Source organism: Dermacentor albipictus, chromosome 8 (genome assembly GCF_038994185.2).
Source record: "Dermacentor albipictus isolate Rhodes 1998 colony chromosome 8, USDA_Dalb.pri_finalv2, whole genome shotgun sequence".
Lineage (NCBI taxonomy): Eukaryota > Metazoa > Arthropoda > Arachnida > Ixodida > Ixodidae > Dermacentor > Dermacentor albipictus.
This window is the reverse complement of record NC_091828.1, coordinates 128,939,918-128,957,952: the sequence shown is the minus strand read 5'-3', so window position 1 is coordinate 128,957,952 and position 18,035 is coordinate 128,939,918. Positions and strand designations below refer to the sequence as shown.

Below are 18,035 nucleotides of genomic sequence, written 5' to 3'. Positions count from 1 at the left end.
CATTCGACCGCACTAGAAAGTCCAGGCGGGAAATCACATTGCTGTAGAAGGAAAACTAGTTTAGTTCGAACGAGAAAGCATGTCGCTTGTGGTTTATTCGGCCCACACTGGCGCCCTCTCATGCGCGCAGCTGTTACCAAAAGCTTTGAAACATAAGAAATTTACCACACGGCGCAACTGCTTCCATAGGCGTGAAGATGTTTTGTGGTCTTTTAGTGGCCGACGCCTCTTCCGCCCGGGAAGCCATACGTTTCCCTCTTGCTTTGTGTCGTGTCACACCTCCATATTCAGCAGTCTGCTTCGTCCGTTTAGCACGGCATCGCGTGGTTATTGCACGTCGCTGTCCGTCGAGGGAAATAATCTCAGGGATCTTGAAAAAGATTTGAATACATTCATTTCTCAGCCGCTTGCTAATTCAACTTTTCGGATAATTTGACTACGTCTCGCGGTCCCGCAGACAAATTGAAGCATAAGCGATTGACATATAAGCAAAAAACGTAAGCAGCCAAGTGATAAGCCAGAAGGAGACGCGTTCACCTTGGCCGTATGGAGGATGTCACTCCTGTCGATCTCTATCGTGGGCCTGAGGAACTGGGGTGCCGGTGGCAGGGGTGGTTCGGCAGGTTGCATGGCTTGAGCTTCGGCTTCGGATTGGTCTTCAGCTGGTTCCTGCTCCAGGGTGTCGTCTGCTGGGTCCTCGCTGGCTGCCGTCATTTGGGATACGTCCTCCGTGTCCAGCGACTGGAGCTGCTCTTCCGTGGACGTCATTTGCCCGCTCGTTCCTGGCTCGCTCTCCTGCTCTAATTCCCCCTGGGAAGACATGGCGCGTAGCTTGAGGAAGGAGAGAGAGCAACAGTGATAAGATAAAGGCAAGGAGGTTAACTATGGCTCAGTTTGCTTAACAGTGCAAGACATTGTGCATGCGGGGACATGCCGGGCACTCAAATGAAACTCGAGAAGATATTGCTTGTCGCATTGCTCAAGAGCATGCCTGACAAGAGAGATGCCCAAGCTTAACAAGATGCAAACATGAACAACTTATTGACTATATACATAGTGTCGTACGTGTGTATTGGGGATGAATCTTCAAATTTTTATAACAGCAGCTACGTCAAAGAAACTTGGAGAAATGTAAATAAACTTGAAAGAACTAGTTCAAATTCAAAAAACCGTGGACATCGGCAACAAGTGATGAAATGGGAGTGATAGGCCTGACGTTTTGAGATATACTGCAGCGTGGATGGGCGAGCACATAGCTGATATTCTTGCAGTTGAGATGAAGAAGGGGGGGTGTTGTAGCGTGTAGAACTCGTAACCCTCGGATACCGCCGTAACGCTCGAGGATACCCTATAGGTGACGTTCTTCATTGACAGACTATTGGTGGCTGCTCTGCGTCTGCTGCGGTAAATCCGAGTTACTCATCAATATGTTTCCCTTGCATAGGTGAAACATCGAATGTACAGACCAAGCCGCATGAAGGTAATTTGACGCAAGCAAAGCCTTCTAATCGGGCGAATCAAACTGTTATTTCCAGCCAATGGAAGGAGCCTCCAGTATGTTTGCATTCTTCGCAACTAAACAATTTGTAATGAATAAGCAAAAAAAAATTCTTGGTAAATTTACGACTAAGAGTTGGTTGAGGTTTATTGGCTCTATTTATTTTTTCAGTTTCATGAAAGCCTTTGATATGATAAATCACGGCGCCTTTTAAAATTTTGTAATGCGGTATAAATATACTAGCTTTAAAAGCTGCAAAGTTACCTGTTGTATTCAGAAAAAATGTTTAGTATTTCCTGAATATGATGAGAGTCTGTAGTTGGCAGCACTGGTGTATCTGATGGTTCTATTTTAAACGATTTGTTAATCGTTCTTTATATTAATTATCTTCCGAATTGTATTACCCTTAATGATAATGTTATGCATGCCGATTACTCAACAGCATTGTCTTCCCTTAATTCGTCAGATGCGTGAACTTCTGCTTTAAATCAGGAGCCCGCGAGTGTAACCTCATAACGCTTAAAGAACATGCTATAGATTGATTAATAAAACGCTAAGTGCGTTATTTCCAAGGAGGTTTAAAAAAATTATTAATTTTTCGTAAAACCTCCTTGGTTATTTCTTGCGCCAGGAAAATTTATACCTCCGAAGCGCCTTCCATTTATATAAATATCACCATGTTCTCTTTACTAGTAGCTGCATTTTGCAATCTACGTATAAACGTAGTACGTACTATGTATGTGCACCCATATACTCAATGTGATTTGTTAAAAAAAAAAAGATGCCCGTCCTGCTTGGAGCACGTTATGTGTGGTCTGAAGTAAGTATAAATAAATAAATAAATAAATAAATAAATAAATAAATAAATAAATAGTTGCGAAGTTTGAACTTTAGAGAGCCTATAGAAATAATGAACTCTTGCTCAGGAAGGAAAAAGAAAGCGAATTGCGAATACTGACGAAGTGCAAGTGCTGAGAATATTGGAGCCTCTGCTCTCATTTCTATAAAACAGCGCGTCTGTTTACCTATATTAGCGAAAGCACAGCCGGTATGCAGGACGAATCCCCTGTTTGAGTGGTAGTCTAGCGGTTGTATGCAACTACTGTTGCCTTAGTTTTACGATAGAATGAATTAGCTGGTTTGACTCCGGCGTCGTTACCTGCTCGTCTTGTCGCTGATTAGTTTCATCGATCCGTCAGACGCGAGTGCTGCACGTCGCGATACGCAGCATAGCAGTACGGAGCGCGTACGGTTAACTCAAATGCCCAGGAGTTAAGTCTGAACGAGCTCATTCTGAGGCCTACTACGAGCCATTGATTAACTTGTACACTGCCGCATTAAATCTTACAGAACCATAATGTAACGAAAAACTGCGTCTCGAGACATGAGACTGTCACTAAGCGCCCTGTACTGTAACTCTAATTCCACTATCGACGGGCGAGCTCGCATGAAACAGCGACGACGACATCATAACACAGGGCAAGTGGAAGAGGACGATGGGAACAGGAGGCAGCGCCGTGTTCAGAATATTTTCTTCTCACTGTCGCCTCTTTCAGTACCCAGCCTTGTCTGTAACCTGCAGCCTTGGCTTCTATAACTTGAAACTATTCGCCGTATAAGTCATACTGTGAAGGAGGCAGGCATCGGAAGAACACTATATACGCAGTCCGGCAATCTCACCTCTCCTGTCGGTGCATGCGAAATGGTCGTTGGCGGCCACTCGAAGGGCGCAGCCTGGGTACGGGTCTCCAGTTTGCTGCACGGAGGAGGAGGAAATGCATCGGACAGCAGTCGGAATTCAAGTGACGCGCGATAAAAAATATTGCGCAGTAAATTACGACGTTGAAATTTCGGAGAACCGTAGCGAAATACTGGGTATCTAGACACACACACGCTAAAGAAGAAGCCACACAAGCGAGACTGCATGTACAATACGGTATTTATATTTATCCATCCTATTAGATCGAAAAAGAAAAAAGGTTAATTAACATAACTTGAGGTTAAGCACAAGAGAGCACATCCCCCAGAGTGGGTACGGGCCACTAATGTTGAACGAAATTATAAATCTTTGCGTCGTGGGTTACAATTTTAAAGAAAAAAAAAAAACTGAATTGTGCACGTCATCTTTTGCGTAATTGTGTTTTAAGGGGTTAGAAAACTGGGTCCGCTTATACAAAGAAACAGGTAATGCGCGTAGTACACTAATTACAATATAATAGCAGGCGCTAACTCGATGTAGTCACACAACTAATGAGCGTCACTGTTCTATCAATATTTCAGTCTAAAAAGTAGTAATAAGTACGTGCCACCTTGATTTTCACTTTTTTTCAGAAGCACACCATACATTTCATAACAGCTCAAAATGTATCGCACCAAGCTTCTGTTTCGACATATGCTTACCGTATATAGTTTGTTGTGCATACGAAGCCCTACTTTCCATACTATAAATTCCATGTTAAGTACAAGGTATGTAATTGTTAATTTAGGCCAGCTGCACGTGAGAAAATTATTGTTATTTACTTCTTATGATGTCTGTCAGTCTTTCCGGAAATGGAGCAGACAGACGATACTAAGCGGCGGTAAGCAGGTCCCTAAGCATTCTTTTAATAGTATATGGGTTTTGTAGATTTGTAGTCCTACGGTTAACCAATCAATTTGCTGCACGATTGACGTGCAAGAGAGGACAGTTTATTGAGCAGACACCAAGAAGTTGCCTTGTAATTAACACTCCTCTGACCTGCTACTCTGCTCAGTGGTAAGGCAAGACAAGCAGCTGTATGGGAAGTGATGATGATGATTGGCAGTAGGATGAGACCACATGCACGTTCGTATTCGAAATGCCCGTTCACAGCCTTGATGGTAGGCCTGTGTCGCGGCAGCAGGCGGAAGTCATCGTAACTTTCGTATATTGCGCCGACTCGTTGGACCCACTTCACGTGCGTATATGTCATGGCCGTTCAAGGCCCATAAGTTATCGCCGTTGTCGGCAAAGGAAGTCGGAACAGTCTGCGCGTAGACATTTCAGCGTAACATCGAGATTCCTCCGCTGACCTGAGGTCCACCTCGCCGTCGTCCTCGTCGTCGTCTTCGGCCTGGGTCTCGTCCTGGTCGTCCGACACCGAGGCCAGCGCTCCGGACGCCGTGTCGCCGGATGGCGACGACGAAGAGGACGGGGCCGCCGACGACTCCGTCGAGCGACTCCAGCTTGACTCCTGCTCCTCGGACGACGAGGTCTCGCCGTAGCCCGTGTCGCCGCCGCACTGCGCAGCTCCGTCGCCGGCTTCGCTGCTGTGGCAATGGGGCGCCGCCGAAGCGCCCCTGATGGGGCTCGGAGCCTGCGCGAAGAGGAGACGCGGACAGAAAAAAGAACATTCGAGTGCGTCGTGTTGAGTCCATAGTTGGTGCTGCAAAGCTCCAAGAGCAAAGCAATGGGAAACTGAAGTTAAATGTACCTAAGTTGAGCTCTGTTACTAAATAAAGTCTATAAATAGTAAGTATCCACGGAACGCCGTATACGTCATGGTCTTGTTCGCGCGCATTGGCTAGACCTGGCCCTCGCGGGATGACCAGCGCAAATAATAACGTTGTTGATGTTTGCACAGCTTCCGCTGTGCTTTCAAAGACCGGCGGATCGAGAAAGCGCGTAACCGTGCTGGACGTACAACAATATGGCGCCCTCAATGACGTCATCGCACATACTTCCACGTACAAAAATATAAAAAGCCACCCTTGCAGCGAGAGTAGAGGCCAGGATAGAAGGGATGACGGGTGGCGACGCCGCCTTGAAGTTCCTTCACCAGCTCGCCGCGGCATCGTGAACTTTCACGGCATCTGCTCGGGCCAACCTAATTCTTCGGGCTAAATTGTAGTCTAAAGCCCTTCATTTGTTATCGCGCCTTTTCTGCCTTAACGAAGGCCTCGGTGGAGGTGAGACTGGCGTTCCTAGTATCCGCAAAGCATAGTATACCAATTCCAGCGTGGCTTCTTATTTCCCTTCAGTGCGGCTCCGTCAATTTAATTTCCGCGCAGTAGCGCTCGAGCGGCTCACCTTGTCCGTGTGCGCGGGCGCTGCGAAGCGATGGAAGGCGACCCCTGGCGCCACTGCCCCCGAGCCGCTGCTGCTGCTCACGAGGCTCGAGTCGAGGTCCGAGGTGCGCGGTTCCCGGCAGACGGCGTCGGCTGCCGCGAAACTGCTTGTTCGTCTCCTCGCCTGAGGAGGGCTCGGCTGATCTGCGAAACGACAGCCGCGGCCCGATCCAACACCCGCCCGTGTAACGAGAGACGTCGAGGCCGATCACCGTTCGGCCACGCATTGGGTGCGGCGTTAAGGTCGATCAATATGCCTCGCTTTATCCAAGCCCGTGTGAGGCTGTGAACTTGTGCGAGTTGGTATAATTCATGAAGTTCGTGCACATGAACTCGACGTGAGTGGGCCGAGTTCAAGCTGACCCAACCCGACCCGATCGCGTTCGCATTATGGGTGTGGGGATATTAGATGTCGAATATTATCGAATATTACATTTTTAATGTCCGTATTCCATTCGCTAGGGTTGTGGTGTGGGCTAGTTGGGTCATGGCGCGAAAGTATGGGGACAGCGCAAAATTGACGGTACGCAAGACGAAGAAAGAACGAACACGGCGCTGACTTACATCTGATTTCATTTTTTTGACATGTTTGCATATATATATACCTTGACAGTCAAAGAATCTAAGAAGGTAAATAAGACTAACATAACGTGACACATTCAGCTCTCTCGTCAAGCTACAACATTGACTTGCGTCACGAGCACGTGTTGTATTATCTGTGGGTCGAAAAATCGAGTTCGTTTTGGGAGAGGGTCAGAGAAAGCACACTAACATAATTTACCCTACTTTCTGCTGCTAAAAAATTTCCTCAATATGTTCAAATGAAACAAAACAGCAAGGAAGCCGCACTCCTGCTCCATAGAGCATAAAAACTGCTTTGTAAAAAAAACTGTATTGAGGATGTTGTCTATTCGGTCACGCTGTCCCGTGGAAAGAAATACGTAGGACATACGGGTAGGTGCATAAATGAGAGATTAAGATAGCATAACTACCACGTACACAAAGCGATTAGTGGCTCCACTGCAGAGATTGTGGTTGCACTCCAATCTTTTCAGAAACAAACGTTATAGAAAAAAAAGAAACAAAGAAAACTAGACTTGGAGAAAGAATAGAAGCCGGGGAAATAACACGCATAAAAGAAAATTGTGTCAGCATGCCTTCTCTGACCCTCTCCCAAAAAGAACCCGCAAATAGCGAATAGTGAGGTTGGTTGCGCATGCCAGAAGGCGAGGTTGAATGGCTCGGAAACATTGCGGCACTTCGTTTCGAGAGGCTCACATTTCTGTAAGGGAGAGCCACAGCTTCCCTGCGTTGAGTCGGTTTCTGTGCAGGGATCTTCCTCCGTTTGCGACGAGTGGTGCCGCAGTAGTCGACGCCTCAGGTAGTACACAGAGGGCTGCGAGCAGGCGCACAATCAATCAATCAATCAATCAATCAATCAATCAATCAATCAATCAATCAATCAATCAATCAATCAATCAATCAATCAATCAATCAACCAACCAATCAATCAATCAATCAATCAATCAATCAATCAATCAATCAATCAATCAATCGCCAATACCATCGAAATGTGCAGTAGGAGTACATCGTTTTGGAATTGAAGTTTCAGAACTAACAATGAACAAAGAAACTAATTGTTAGCACACACACACACACACACAAACATATATATATATATATATATATATATATATATATATATATATATATATATATATACACACACACACGCGCACAGGTAGGAGTCGACGAACTGTTTGTATGTGAGACGTGTTTACTTAACGTTTCCGGCTGGCGGACCAGCCTTCGTCAGAGTGCAGAGTACGTAGTCTGCAGTCTGACGAAGGCTGGTTCGCTAGCCGGAAACGTTAAGTAAACACCTCTCACTTCCAAAAAGTAATGTCCGCATAGCAGAAATACAAGTGGAAGCACCACTTCCGATATATGTCGTCCCATAGTTCTGCGAAAAAACGCATATGCGTTGCAGATGATTGCATCCAGACCATGCTGAAGTGGGGCTTTCGCGAAGCTGTTTGCTGGAACGCAAATGCAGCACATCTTAAGGACAGGTACCCCGAAGGGGTGAGTCAGAATTTCTGCCAAGCAGGCGTTATTTCACCTCGGCTCGGCTTCAATTTCGCAATTGGAACATTTATATTAACGTTAATAATCACAAAAAAAAAGAAACTCGCCATCCCGGCCCTGCGAAAGTGGATGTCCAGCAAAGCTGTTGAAAAAGACCCCTACAACTGCTGAGGGGGGTACGCGATGCTTTATGGCTTTACAGTAATGGTAGTAGTGCTATTTTAGAGTAATGGCAGGAATGGCAGTAATGCTAACCTTGATAACAGCACGCCGCCATCCATAGTGGTGCTGCGATAACACGGAAGTCGGTTGCCAGGCTGGTTATTTTATACACGAAAGACTAGGGACATCGCAAGCTGGCATCACCGCGGACGCTCGCGCAAGAGTAATCTTTATACCGGGAAACGTATGCGGGGAGCGCTACGTGCTTCCCATTGCTATCATGAGCGCCTTTTCATCAGTTATGTGATTTGGATGCTTGTTTCGAGCTTGGTCTTTATTTGAACGTATGCTGTTATGCATGTTGTATGCCTGATTCCAAAGAATGTATGCACTGTTCGTTTCACTTTGCTGAATGCCTGTAGGCTCTGTCTTACGGGAGTATGAGCCATTGATGATGATAGTTTTCTGTCGACGGACGCGAAAGAATCTCGGTTTCCTAGACATATACAGCTTCTCTGTAAAAGTTTATCTTTGAAAGGTTGTCTTTCAATCAGGCAATTGCGTATTGCTATTTTTAGTACTTCTAATGCCCGCCTTTTCAGGGAATCCACGTGAACAGATTGAATTTTGTCATGTGTTCCACGCGATTTCAAGAAAAAAAAGTAAAAAAAAATCACCTCGAACTAAATAAAGAAAAAGTATAAGCGTGAGCTGCACAGATCCTGAAACATCATTTCATATTGAGCAGTGACATGTGGCCCATGATGCCTTTACGAGACGAGGCATTCAGCAGTCGCATTGTTTGCCGAAGCGTGCATTTCACGTCGTGTTTCGCCTACCATGGCATAGCCGCTGGTCGTCGCTGCCGGGTTGGCTGTTGGCTCGAACTCCTTCCTGTTCGTCTCCGAGGGCGGCTGATGAGATCTGGTAGTCGTGCTTGCCCACTCCGACCTCATAGCCCTGTTTCTGTACGAAACAGATTCACAGATTCCACAGGACACTTGCGACTTGGACTGGTTGGTAGACATTTTTTTGGCAACAAAAGTAGCACAACCGGCGTCCCGTGTTTCCGCGTTCCGCCCCCCTCCCCCCCAAAAAAACAAATAAAAATAAAAGTTACTTTAGCGTGACTGCTAGTTGAGCCTGCTTAGCCATTTGTATCAGCGTACCTGTGGATTCTTGCAGTCTGTAGCGGTGTGATAAGTGTTCATGCCAGTGTGTGCAGGAGATTTGCCAGTGTTATATTGCGCGTATTATGCTGATGTTGTGCGTCCTTTGGTCACCAAACGAGGGCTTAGCTTCCAACGCTGCACTCTTGCACGCATTCACCGCGTCCTCTCACCTCTTCTCTGTTCTTTCTATATTTTCCCCCTAGCGTATGTTAGCTAGCCAGACGGTTTTACGACTGACATCCGTTCCTTCTCCTTTTCTTTTCTCTCTTTATGCTATATTATTTCATTTATAACAAACATGAAAATACACGTAAGTAGCTAAAGTACCTCTTTAGTGAAACGATCTTATATAACGCTTGCGTTGCTCTTAAGCCTCACTCACACTAGGCCGATCCGACACCAATTTCAGTCTGCCGACTGTCGGCGAGAGCGTATTTTACCTTCGTGTCGGTGCCTCTGCCACACTGTACCGACGCCGAGCTCTCCGCCCACGGTCGGCAGATTGTCGGCGTCGGCACAGTGTGACGGAGGCGCTCACACGAAGCTGGAAAACGCTGTTGCCGACAGTCGGCAAGCCGAAATCGGTGTCGGATCGCTCGTGGTGCGAGTGAGCCCTTATTAAACTAGTTCTGGTTCTTTCCGTTGGGGTGAAGCGTGTTTGACGATAACAGGTGAGCTATTACAAAATTTTGTGGCGGACTGTGAAGCCATTAGTTTCGTATACTTTGTGCCCAGCGTGAGACGCGTAACATACTTGTACATTTTGAGGAGCTAATCTTGAAACGTTATGAGTGATTAATTTTGTTCGCACAATATTTTCTAACAAGTGCATATGTCGCTGTTAAAGATGAAATGGGATGCAGTAGAGCGGTAAATGATGTGAGCGTACGGATATCGAAAGAACAGGACCCATATTCAGAAGTCATTACGAAATGCGCGATTTTCCGCCATCGCGGCAATCGTCTCGTTGCGTCGATCACCACCGTGAACGCACCAATGACGGCTGCTCAGAAACGTGCTCACGTAAGACAAGTTTTGTGAATACGGGCAGGAACATGAAGAAAGAACTGGTATAAGCTTGAAAATGTGTTTTTGCGATGACTCCTTCCCCCAGCGTAGGGTAGCATTCCTGATTACCATCCCTGCCTTTTCCCTTTCTTTCCCCCAAGTATGTAAGTATGAGTGTGTGCTAACTGAGGTTCGTGCATTCGATTCATTTCATTCCCTTAAAGACCCCACGGCGGAATTACATAAGGGGCAGGGTACACAAGCAACAATAATACAAATAAGTTATCAATATAATGCAATGCAAACGATACAGGCATACATGAATACTAACTGCAATAACGTATCACATAAAATTACAAAATTATTGGCGCAGGTGTAGTACACAAATTCTTATTGACAGATGAAAAGAATGAGAAACAAACGTAATCATCTAGAGCGCTAATGAAAGATGATCTGATGATTCAATGTAAGCTGTGGTTAAAGTTGTTACGTTTGAGAACGTAGTATACTGTAAGTAACATTAGCTGCAAGTATGAATAAATAAATAACCCCACAAAGTCGTGAAGGCGCAGTCGTGAAGACGGCCTAACCTGTTTAGTAACGAAAATACTTTAGGCCGTAGGATGTAGATGTAAAGGTTTAAAATGTGCAGAACAATCCGGCTACCTTCTTCTTGTTGAACAGGTGCTGCTGGCGGATTCAGACGAGTCCCGACTGGATTCATAGTTCTGAAAAAAAAAAAAGCCAGACTAGCCACGTTTTCACCTGTGCTTCAACTCTATAAATACGCTTAAACTATAAGGTGTGGGGCACGCCGACATAGTGGAAATACGAAAACAAAATTTTTCTACGTCATGCGAACTGGCACAGCTCTTTTCAAACTAAGGCGACTGGTATTGACTGCACGTAAATGCTCACCCTTGGAGAATGTGGAGATCTCCTGGCCGTGCGGATCTTAAGCCGTGGTACGCTGTTGCTTCGCTGCGATGAAAGATAGAAGTAACTGTTACGTGATTGTTGCGGAATTACAGTGCATCGGAATTACATCTTTTACGTCATATACCTAGTGTACAGCGCATTGTATTATTACTGGAGTTCAATAATCAATGAAGTAATAAACTTTCTCTAAACACAGAAGAAAATTAATTTTATTTCAAAGGAAATAGTTCCATTTTCATGTGACGCTAAGAATCTTCAAGTATATAAATATTCCTGCTTTTTCGACATAATACAACAAATTGGAACACTTTCAAGCCATGGCATTTAGCTCCGGTCTGTTTCCATGTGCTTTCATGCGAATAATTATAACCCTTGAGTGATTCCTTTTTTTCTTGTATGCGATTGTTAACCGGAGTGGTTGCAGCACATTTCGGGTGCACCGCGATTCACGGTGGTTTCGCCCGCTTCACGTGATTCACGGAGCTCTCATTGCCTATGTGCTGCATGGGACGTGAGTGATGTCGAGGCACGAGCTGTGACGTCACTGCTTCCGGGGAGGCAGGCTTTTCTGATATTGAGGGGGTGGGGCAGTGCTAGTCGTAATTTGTGAACGTCCCACGCGGCGGTCGAAAAACCCTACGCGTCCTTTGTGTTGACCCTACGTTCAACCCTATGTGTGGTCGCGTAGTTGCGCGAGCAACTGTGGTGCAGAAGATAAAGTGCATACACATTGCAGAGAATATCGACGCACACTGCGACTTTTGCTTGAGCACAGCTGCGACACACGCGGTTCACCTGCGGGGATGGAGGCGGACAGTCGCGATTCCGCTATGAGACTACACTTAATTTTATTTCAAAAAACGCATTTGTGCTCTTCACGTCAGACATGTGTTCACAGGGGCAGTTAAAATGCAAATAGTTAAACTGTGAGGTAAAATGTCTTAAGCGAATGAAAAGCGCACAATTAAAAGCGAATGTTTTAAGAAATGGCAGCGCTAGTATATAATTATATGACTGTGGAATTTTCGAAATGTCTACTTGCACGACGCTTGCAAAGAGAAATAGAAAAGAAAGAAACAGAGCAAAAGGACGTGAGCATTCCAGTGCTTTGTTGAAACGCAGTCGCCTAGGTGTTCCTAGATTGTTCTGACATCGAGTTGTTTTTTTCGTCCATTTTCATTTTCCTTCAGTTTATCACTTCTACGCTTCATTTAAAACTGCACATGACTTCCGCTTTGCTTCCCTTAGCTTCATTATCTGTTGGCTCGATTGTATTTAACAAAAAAATTGGGCTCGTCGGTTCGCCTTCTTCTCGTTCACGTTATGATATGCGTGACTACTGAAGTGCTCCCGTTGTACATCCCTGTTCAACTCTGGTTTACTCAGCACGAGAAAAGTGTTTCGGTTTCCCACTCTCGACCGTTCTAATTTCTTTTTGATACCATCGCACGTGCTGAGGAACACTTGGTGCAATCGTAATATGTACCGTGTCGTGAATTTCAATTAGGACGAAATGCAAAAACGTTCGCGTACTTAGATTCAGGCGCACCTTAAAGAACCCCAGGCGGTCAAATTTAATCCGAAGTGCCAAACTACGGTGTGCCTCGTAATGAGGTCGTGGTCATAAGCCGTAAAACCTCAGTATTTATTTTTAACAAATTTTAACCGTGTCTTCAACCTTAGCTGATCGTACAAAAAAAGCGTACTTCTTCTCGGAGGCTTTGCGCACAACGCTACGTTCTGAGGCTAGCAGTGTTCTGCTTTCTTTTATTGACGCGGTGTAGTAGTATAGGAGAGCCTTAAGCGGCACCACCTACTCCTCGTCGCTTGACAAAAAAAGAAAAAGAAAGGATATTCTCAAAAACATTCTCGCAGAACGCGTCGCGAGTGCACCACAAAGTACAGTCAGCATGAACACGAAGTTCTGTACAGGAGTCAAGGAACTTATCGACGATAAACACGTACGCAGTTGCAACAGGCGAGGCCGAGCTTCCCTATCTTAATTTCTCCTGCGGCTGAAGTGCGAACCCGCGGATGCGATTGCGCACCATAGTTTATTGTGCTCGGATTCGCTACTGCAGCCGTGAAATATCGCTCGAATATTGTTTATTTTGGAAAGGTAGCGCGTACCTCTTTTCTCGATAATCGTTCAGTCTCGGCTAGTGCAGCCGCAACCCCCATCCGGCACGTATAGCCGGAATGTTGGGAAACGGAAAGTTCCGTCGCCGCTTACACTGTTTTCAGTCATTCTAAAACTCTGTTGTCTACAAAACTCACTGCAGCTTAGGAGTGCGTATTGGTGCGGGCACTTACGATGGCCAGCACGAGTGTCGCTGCTGCCGGCGCCGCGTCCGCCCTGCAGCGCCTCGCCGTGGACCCGTCCAGCCAGAGCGGACTCGCGGGGGGCGACGACCACGGGCCGCCGCACCAGCCGCCGGCCGCCAGGCCCCGGCTGCGCGGAACACGTAACCCGGTGCCGATGTGATGTGCTTGGCGAGTATGGATCGCAGCTTCTTGGGAGATCCCACACATCGCACATACACAGGGTGTCCCAGCTAACTTTGGCCAGAGTTTTGAAAACATGTTTGCCGTCGCTTGGAGATACTCAGATCATTATTTTCTCAGTCAGCCTAATTAGACGATTAAATAATTAATTTTAAATAACTAATCAACTTCCCAAATATTATAATTGGATGAAAAGTATCAATGAGAAATTTGTACAGCGACATGAAAAACTTCCGATACTCCCGATACAGCTTTCTCTTGCTCAATAACGTGCCACATAAACATGTTTTTCCGAGCGTGAAAGAAGCCTGCGAATACACGCAGAACTGCAGCGTGACTGACCGCTCGAGGCACTTCGCGCGTACTCGTGGCCTTCTTTCATGCCTGGAAAAACTCTTTTATGCAGCACGTATTGAGCAACACAAAGCTGTAGCGGGATTTTTTTCACGTTGCTCTACAATATTCTCATTTGCACTTTTAATCTATGTAATTGCATGATATTTGAGTTCATTAATAAGTTAGGACGATTTATGCAATTAGGTAGAATAAAAAATTTAGTCTGAGTATGAAGTTGAGTATGAAATTTAGTCTGAGTAATGAAGTTTGCAAGCGACGGCAAACTTCATTACCTTGGTTCTATCCAGCTACGTGGCATTTGCATATTTTTAAACTCTGGTTATAGTTAGCTGGGACACCCCTTGTAGTGTACCCACGCACAACCACACACAGATCCGACATAGTCGCAATCACCGTACAACATAAGACAGACGCCCGCAGCGGTGGATCAGTGGCTGTATTGCGAGGGCTGAATAATAATAATAATAATAATAATAATAATAATAATAATAATAATAATAATAATAATAATAATAATAATAATAATAATAATAATAATAATAATAATAATAATAATAATAATAATAATAATAATAATAATAATAATAATAATAATAATAATAATAATATAATCACAACAACAACAACAATAATAATATAATAATAATAAAGCGTGTAATCGATCTTTGTGTGCGCGGAAAGGAACATTGCAGTTTCGGCCGAAAGGCGATGCCTTAATAACGATGAAATAGGTTAGACATGAACTAATGTTCGCATGTTCATAACCCGCGTAAATTGTCGTAAATATGCGCTTGCCAATTAAATGAGCAAACATGGCGTCACGCGCGTGAAAACGAATGTGAGCGTATCTCACCCGATGACCGCAAACGCTCGCTCTCGCAATGCTGGCGTGATGAAGAGCGCCGGTCACAGAAAGCCAACGCTTTGGGCTGCCTCTCGCTTTAACGCGTTTCCGACACTTGAGATTGCGCGACCTCAATTGTTTTATGAGCGAAAATGGCGCACATAAAGCGACAAGCCACATTGGCTCGCCCAACATTTAACCTTTGCACCCTCCGCAGATTACCTTCGACAATGGGCGCGAGGGAGCGTGCTTGGTAGTTTGAATGTAAAAAAAGGACTAAGCGAAGTCGACGCACCGTCAGTGCTGTATGCGCTCAATCGCTTCGATGGCGGAGCCAGGGCACCGTTGGGCGCACTACACTATAAGCACAAGAGCGTTCCTGTTGAGCTATGCAGTGCACTATAGAGCGGAGCATGCAGTGAAACGACAAGCTAACGTTACCTGACGTGTCACTGGGCGCGAACTAACGCCGACGGCTTCCCGTCGGCCTCATCTCGTGCACCATCGAGGTGCGTCCTCTGCAGTGCCGGCGACGGCGCTCCTTATCACGCCAACCTTGCGAGAATATATCGGCCGGGGCGCTTCTGCCCAGCAGCAGTTGCCTTGCACGCTGCGTTGCGCAGACATGTCGCGCTTCCTTATACTCGTAGTTGAGAGCACCGCCCGAGTAGTCCAAGCTGGGCGATAAATATTGCTATTGCTGTCAGTGTTTCGCCGCCTTTGGCGAAACTGCCAAATTTCCGTGGTTGTTGTTGTTTACTATTGTTTGGTCAACTTGCGTTTGATGAAAGTTTTTAATGCACAGCGTTCTTGTTGAATGTAGCCCGGTTTTTTCCTGCCATCTGTCTGACCTTATTCGAGAAGCAGCTATAGTTGTCGAACGCCAGGTAGTGTTCGATGTGCCGGTGAAACAGTGTGCGATAACTTATCGCTTGGCGCTTGTCGCTCACGGCTTCTCAGAAAAGCGCGCCGGGGTTCCTCTAGAAGCAGCGACTGTTGATGTCGACGTTATCCCTAGGCGTCTAGATATCTGATTGATGCTAGACACCCTCGGCGTTTGTATACAAGTGGGGTCGGGACTCTGTAAGTCGTCACGCTCGGTCCTTCGCTCTGGGTCTCCGCGTCGCTCTACGGGACTCTTTCGGGCCAAAATGCCTCGCCGCAAAAAGTTTCTTATCCTAGCCGAGTTTGAGCCCGACGAAACCGCTCGTCGTGGCTATGCTGCTCAAACGGCTGAGGTCCGCGCTGTCCTACTGGAACGGATCGCAAAACGTGAACTATACTAATAAGTGAAATCAATAAAACCAACAGACATTGATTGTCAAAGTAATTTACATAGTGACAATAATGTAACATAATGTACGTAATCATATCTAACACTTCAATGTAATGAAGCATTTAATCTTTAACAACCACTAAGCCGTTCCCCAGGCATGTCACTAAGCCATTCCCCAGCCGTCCCCCAAGCCGCTCCCACAGTGCAATGTGTTTGCCAGTTGGCAAACACATTGCACTGTGGTTGCCGGTTCACTCCTGAAAACTAGGACGATCGATTCCTGAGAACCCTTCTCATAACCGAACAACAATGGTCCATATCGCGTCGCCCTCAACTTTCTTTTGTTCTGATCTTTGGAATCTCGGGGTTCGGCTTTGAACTGTGGTCGGTCTAGATTCGATTAAAGACAGATATTAGCACACAAAACGACCCCAGCGACGTATTTCAAGCTCTAAAATACACGCCACAACAGCCCAGGAAAACAAGAGGCGCAGAAGAGTTTTTCTCCGCGCTGGGGCAATGGTTTCCCCGATTGCTCCATTAGAGGAAAAGAGACTCGCAGAGTCGTTAGGCGGCAGCGCGGTCGTTATGAGCGAGCTGATTAGGCGGAAACATCGCCACTCGCCCGAGAAAGTGAGAGAGGGCGACTCGCGGTTCACTGCCGACGCGTGACTTCATCGTTTCATCGCGCTTCGTTTGCTTCCTGCTTCTGTCTTTTCACGCGAGAGAAAGTGAATAATGATGGCAAACAACCCACCGAGAGCTCGGTAGATATCTATGGCGCTGACCTTTGATCAGGTCATGTCGGGTCCGTTTTCCGTTATTGAAGGAGACACTAAAGAGAAGCACTAACTAAGTATTCTCTCAAAGCTCCACTTTCGTTAATTTCGGTGTAATACGCTGATTATTACGAGATAAAAAAAAATCTTTCTTTTGCGAACTTAGCGCAATGAGTGTGACCATGAGCACATCAGTGTGACGTCACATATTTCATAGTATATTTCTCTCCTATTTATGCCGTTGAGGCGCAGTAGAAGTTCTTGAAACTTGCCAAGTCCCGTCTTTGCCTCTTTTAGTATGCAATCTAGTCTGGCTAAGCTAATTCTAGGCCCCAGCAGATACCGCCTACATCTACGACGTCACGGTAAACTGGTGCTTCAAGGTGGCGTCGCCACCAAGTCATTCGCTTTTGCTTCTTTTCCGGCTTACCGGACCTCCTGTCCCAGTAAGAGTCCATTTTTTTTGTATTTTAGAAGGGTAACTTATTCATCAGGCTCAACTTATTTCTTTCTCTTAAGTTTCCTTTTGAGATTTTCGCAAAGCCACTTGGGGTGAAGATGAAGTCCAAAACGAAAGTCCCTTGTCCGACCGATGGCGACGTGTTGTAAGTGCTTTCGTGTGTCGCGGTACCTTGACGGAAATACCAAGTTTCCCAACCGCGTTAACATGGACGCTTTTGCACGCTCTTTAGCAGCAGTGAGCCTACGATCACAAGAAACTTCCGGTCCCATCGCCTATTAACCTATGAAAGGCAAACTTTGCATCCACCTAAATGTAAAACGAAGCTATAAAGGCGACCTTTACGAGTTTCTTAGAAAGAAATCTCCACAGTTTAAGAAAAAAAAATGTTATGGTCCAGGCATCGTGTTACACACGGTTGAATGAGCATCTTCCATTTCAAGAACTTTCCTCCACTATATGCAGGCTTCTGCAGCGCTGATTTGCCATATTCTGTGTCTGTGTGCTTCAAGCTATTAACTCGCGCTTCAATCTGCTAGCCTCCTCGTCAGCTAAGATCGTAGAGCGACCGCACCGGAAAGGCCCGGGTTCGATACCCGAACCAAGGCAAAACTTTCTTCGACTGCGAAGTTTTCTATCTGGGAAACCTGCAGGGGTTTCCTTTGTGGTTTCGTGCTACATACGGGTGGCTGACGTTTTTCGCTTTCACTTATTTTATAAAGGTGACCAATGCGGTGCGATATAGTTGCAGTGGAGATATCAGTTGGTCATTGAGCGAAGATAGAGAGAGAAAAAAACGAAAAGGGAAAGGTAGAGAGGTTAACGAAGGACGTGCACGGTTGGCTACCCTACATTTGGGGA

The 18,035-nt window shown here is 45.9% G+C and overlaps 2 protein-coding genes across 2 annotated transcripts in view; one reads left to right on the top strand and one right to left on the bottom strand.

Moving 5' to 3' along the window:
• The window catches only part of LOC135918962 (uncharacterized), a 128,920-nt gene that overhangs the window by 19,529 nt on the left and 91,356 nt on the right, over window positions 1-18,035 (top strand). The gene's annotated exons all lie outside the window — the stretch shown is intronic.
• LOC135918963 (uncharacterized) overlaps window positions 1-18,035 on the bottom strand; it is an 84,213-nt gene that overhangs the window by 13,653 nt on the left and 52,525 nt on the right. Inside the window, exons 2-10 of the mRNA XM_070523194.1 lie at window positions 13,267-13,405; window positions 10,933-10,995; window positions 10,681-10,742; window positions 8,674-8,800; window positions 6,863-6,980; window positions 5,547-5,728; window positions 4,550-4,833; window positions 3,179-3,254; window positions 538-810 (exon numbers count right to left, since the gene is read on the bottom strand). Coding sequence (XP_070379295.1) covers window positions 538-810; window positions 3,179-3,254; window positions 4,550-4,833; window positions 5,547-5,728; window positions 6,863-6,980; window positions 8,674-8,790 — 1,050 coding nt within the window. The 5' untranslated portion in view covers window positions 8,791-8,800; window positions 10,681-10,742; window positions 10,933-10,995; window positions 13,267-13,405. The remainder of the gene's footprint in view (window positions 1-537; window positions 811-3,178; window positions 3,255-4,549; window positions 4,834-5,546; window positions 5,729-6,862; window positions 6,981-8,673; window positions 8,801-10,680; window positions 10,743-10,932; window positions 10,996-13,266; window positions 13,406-18,035) is intronic.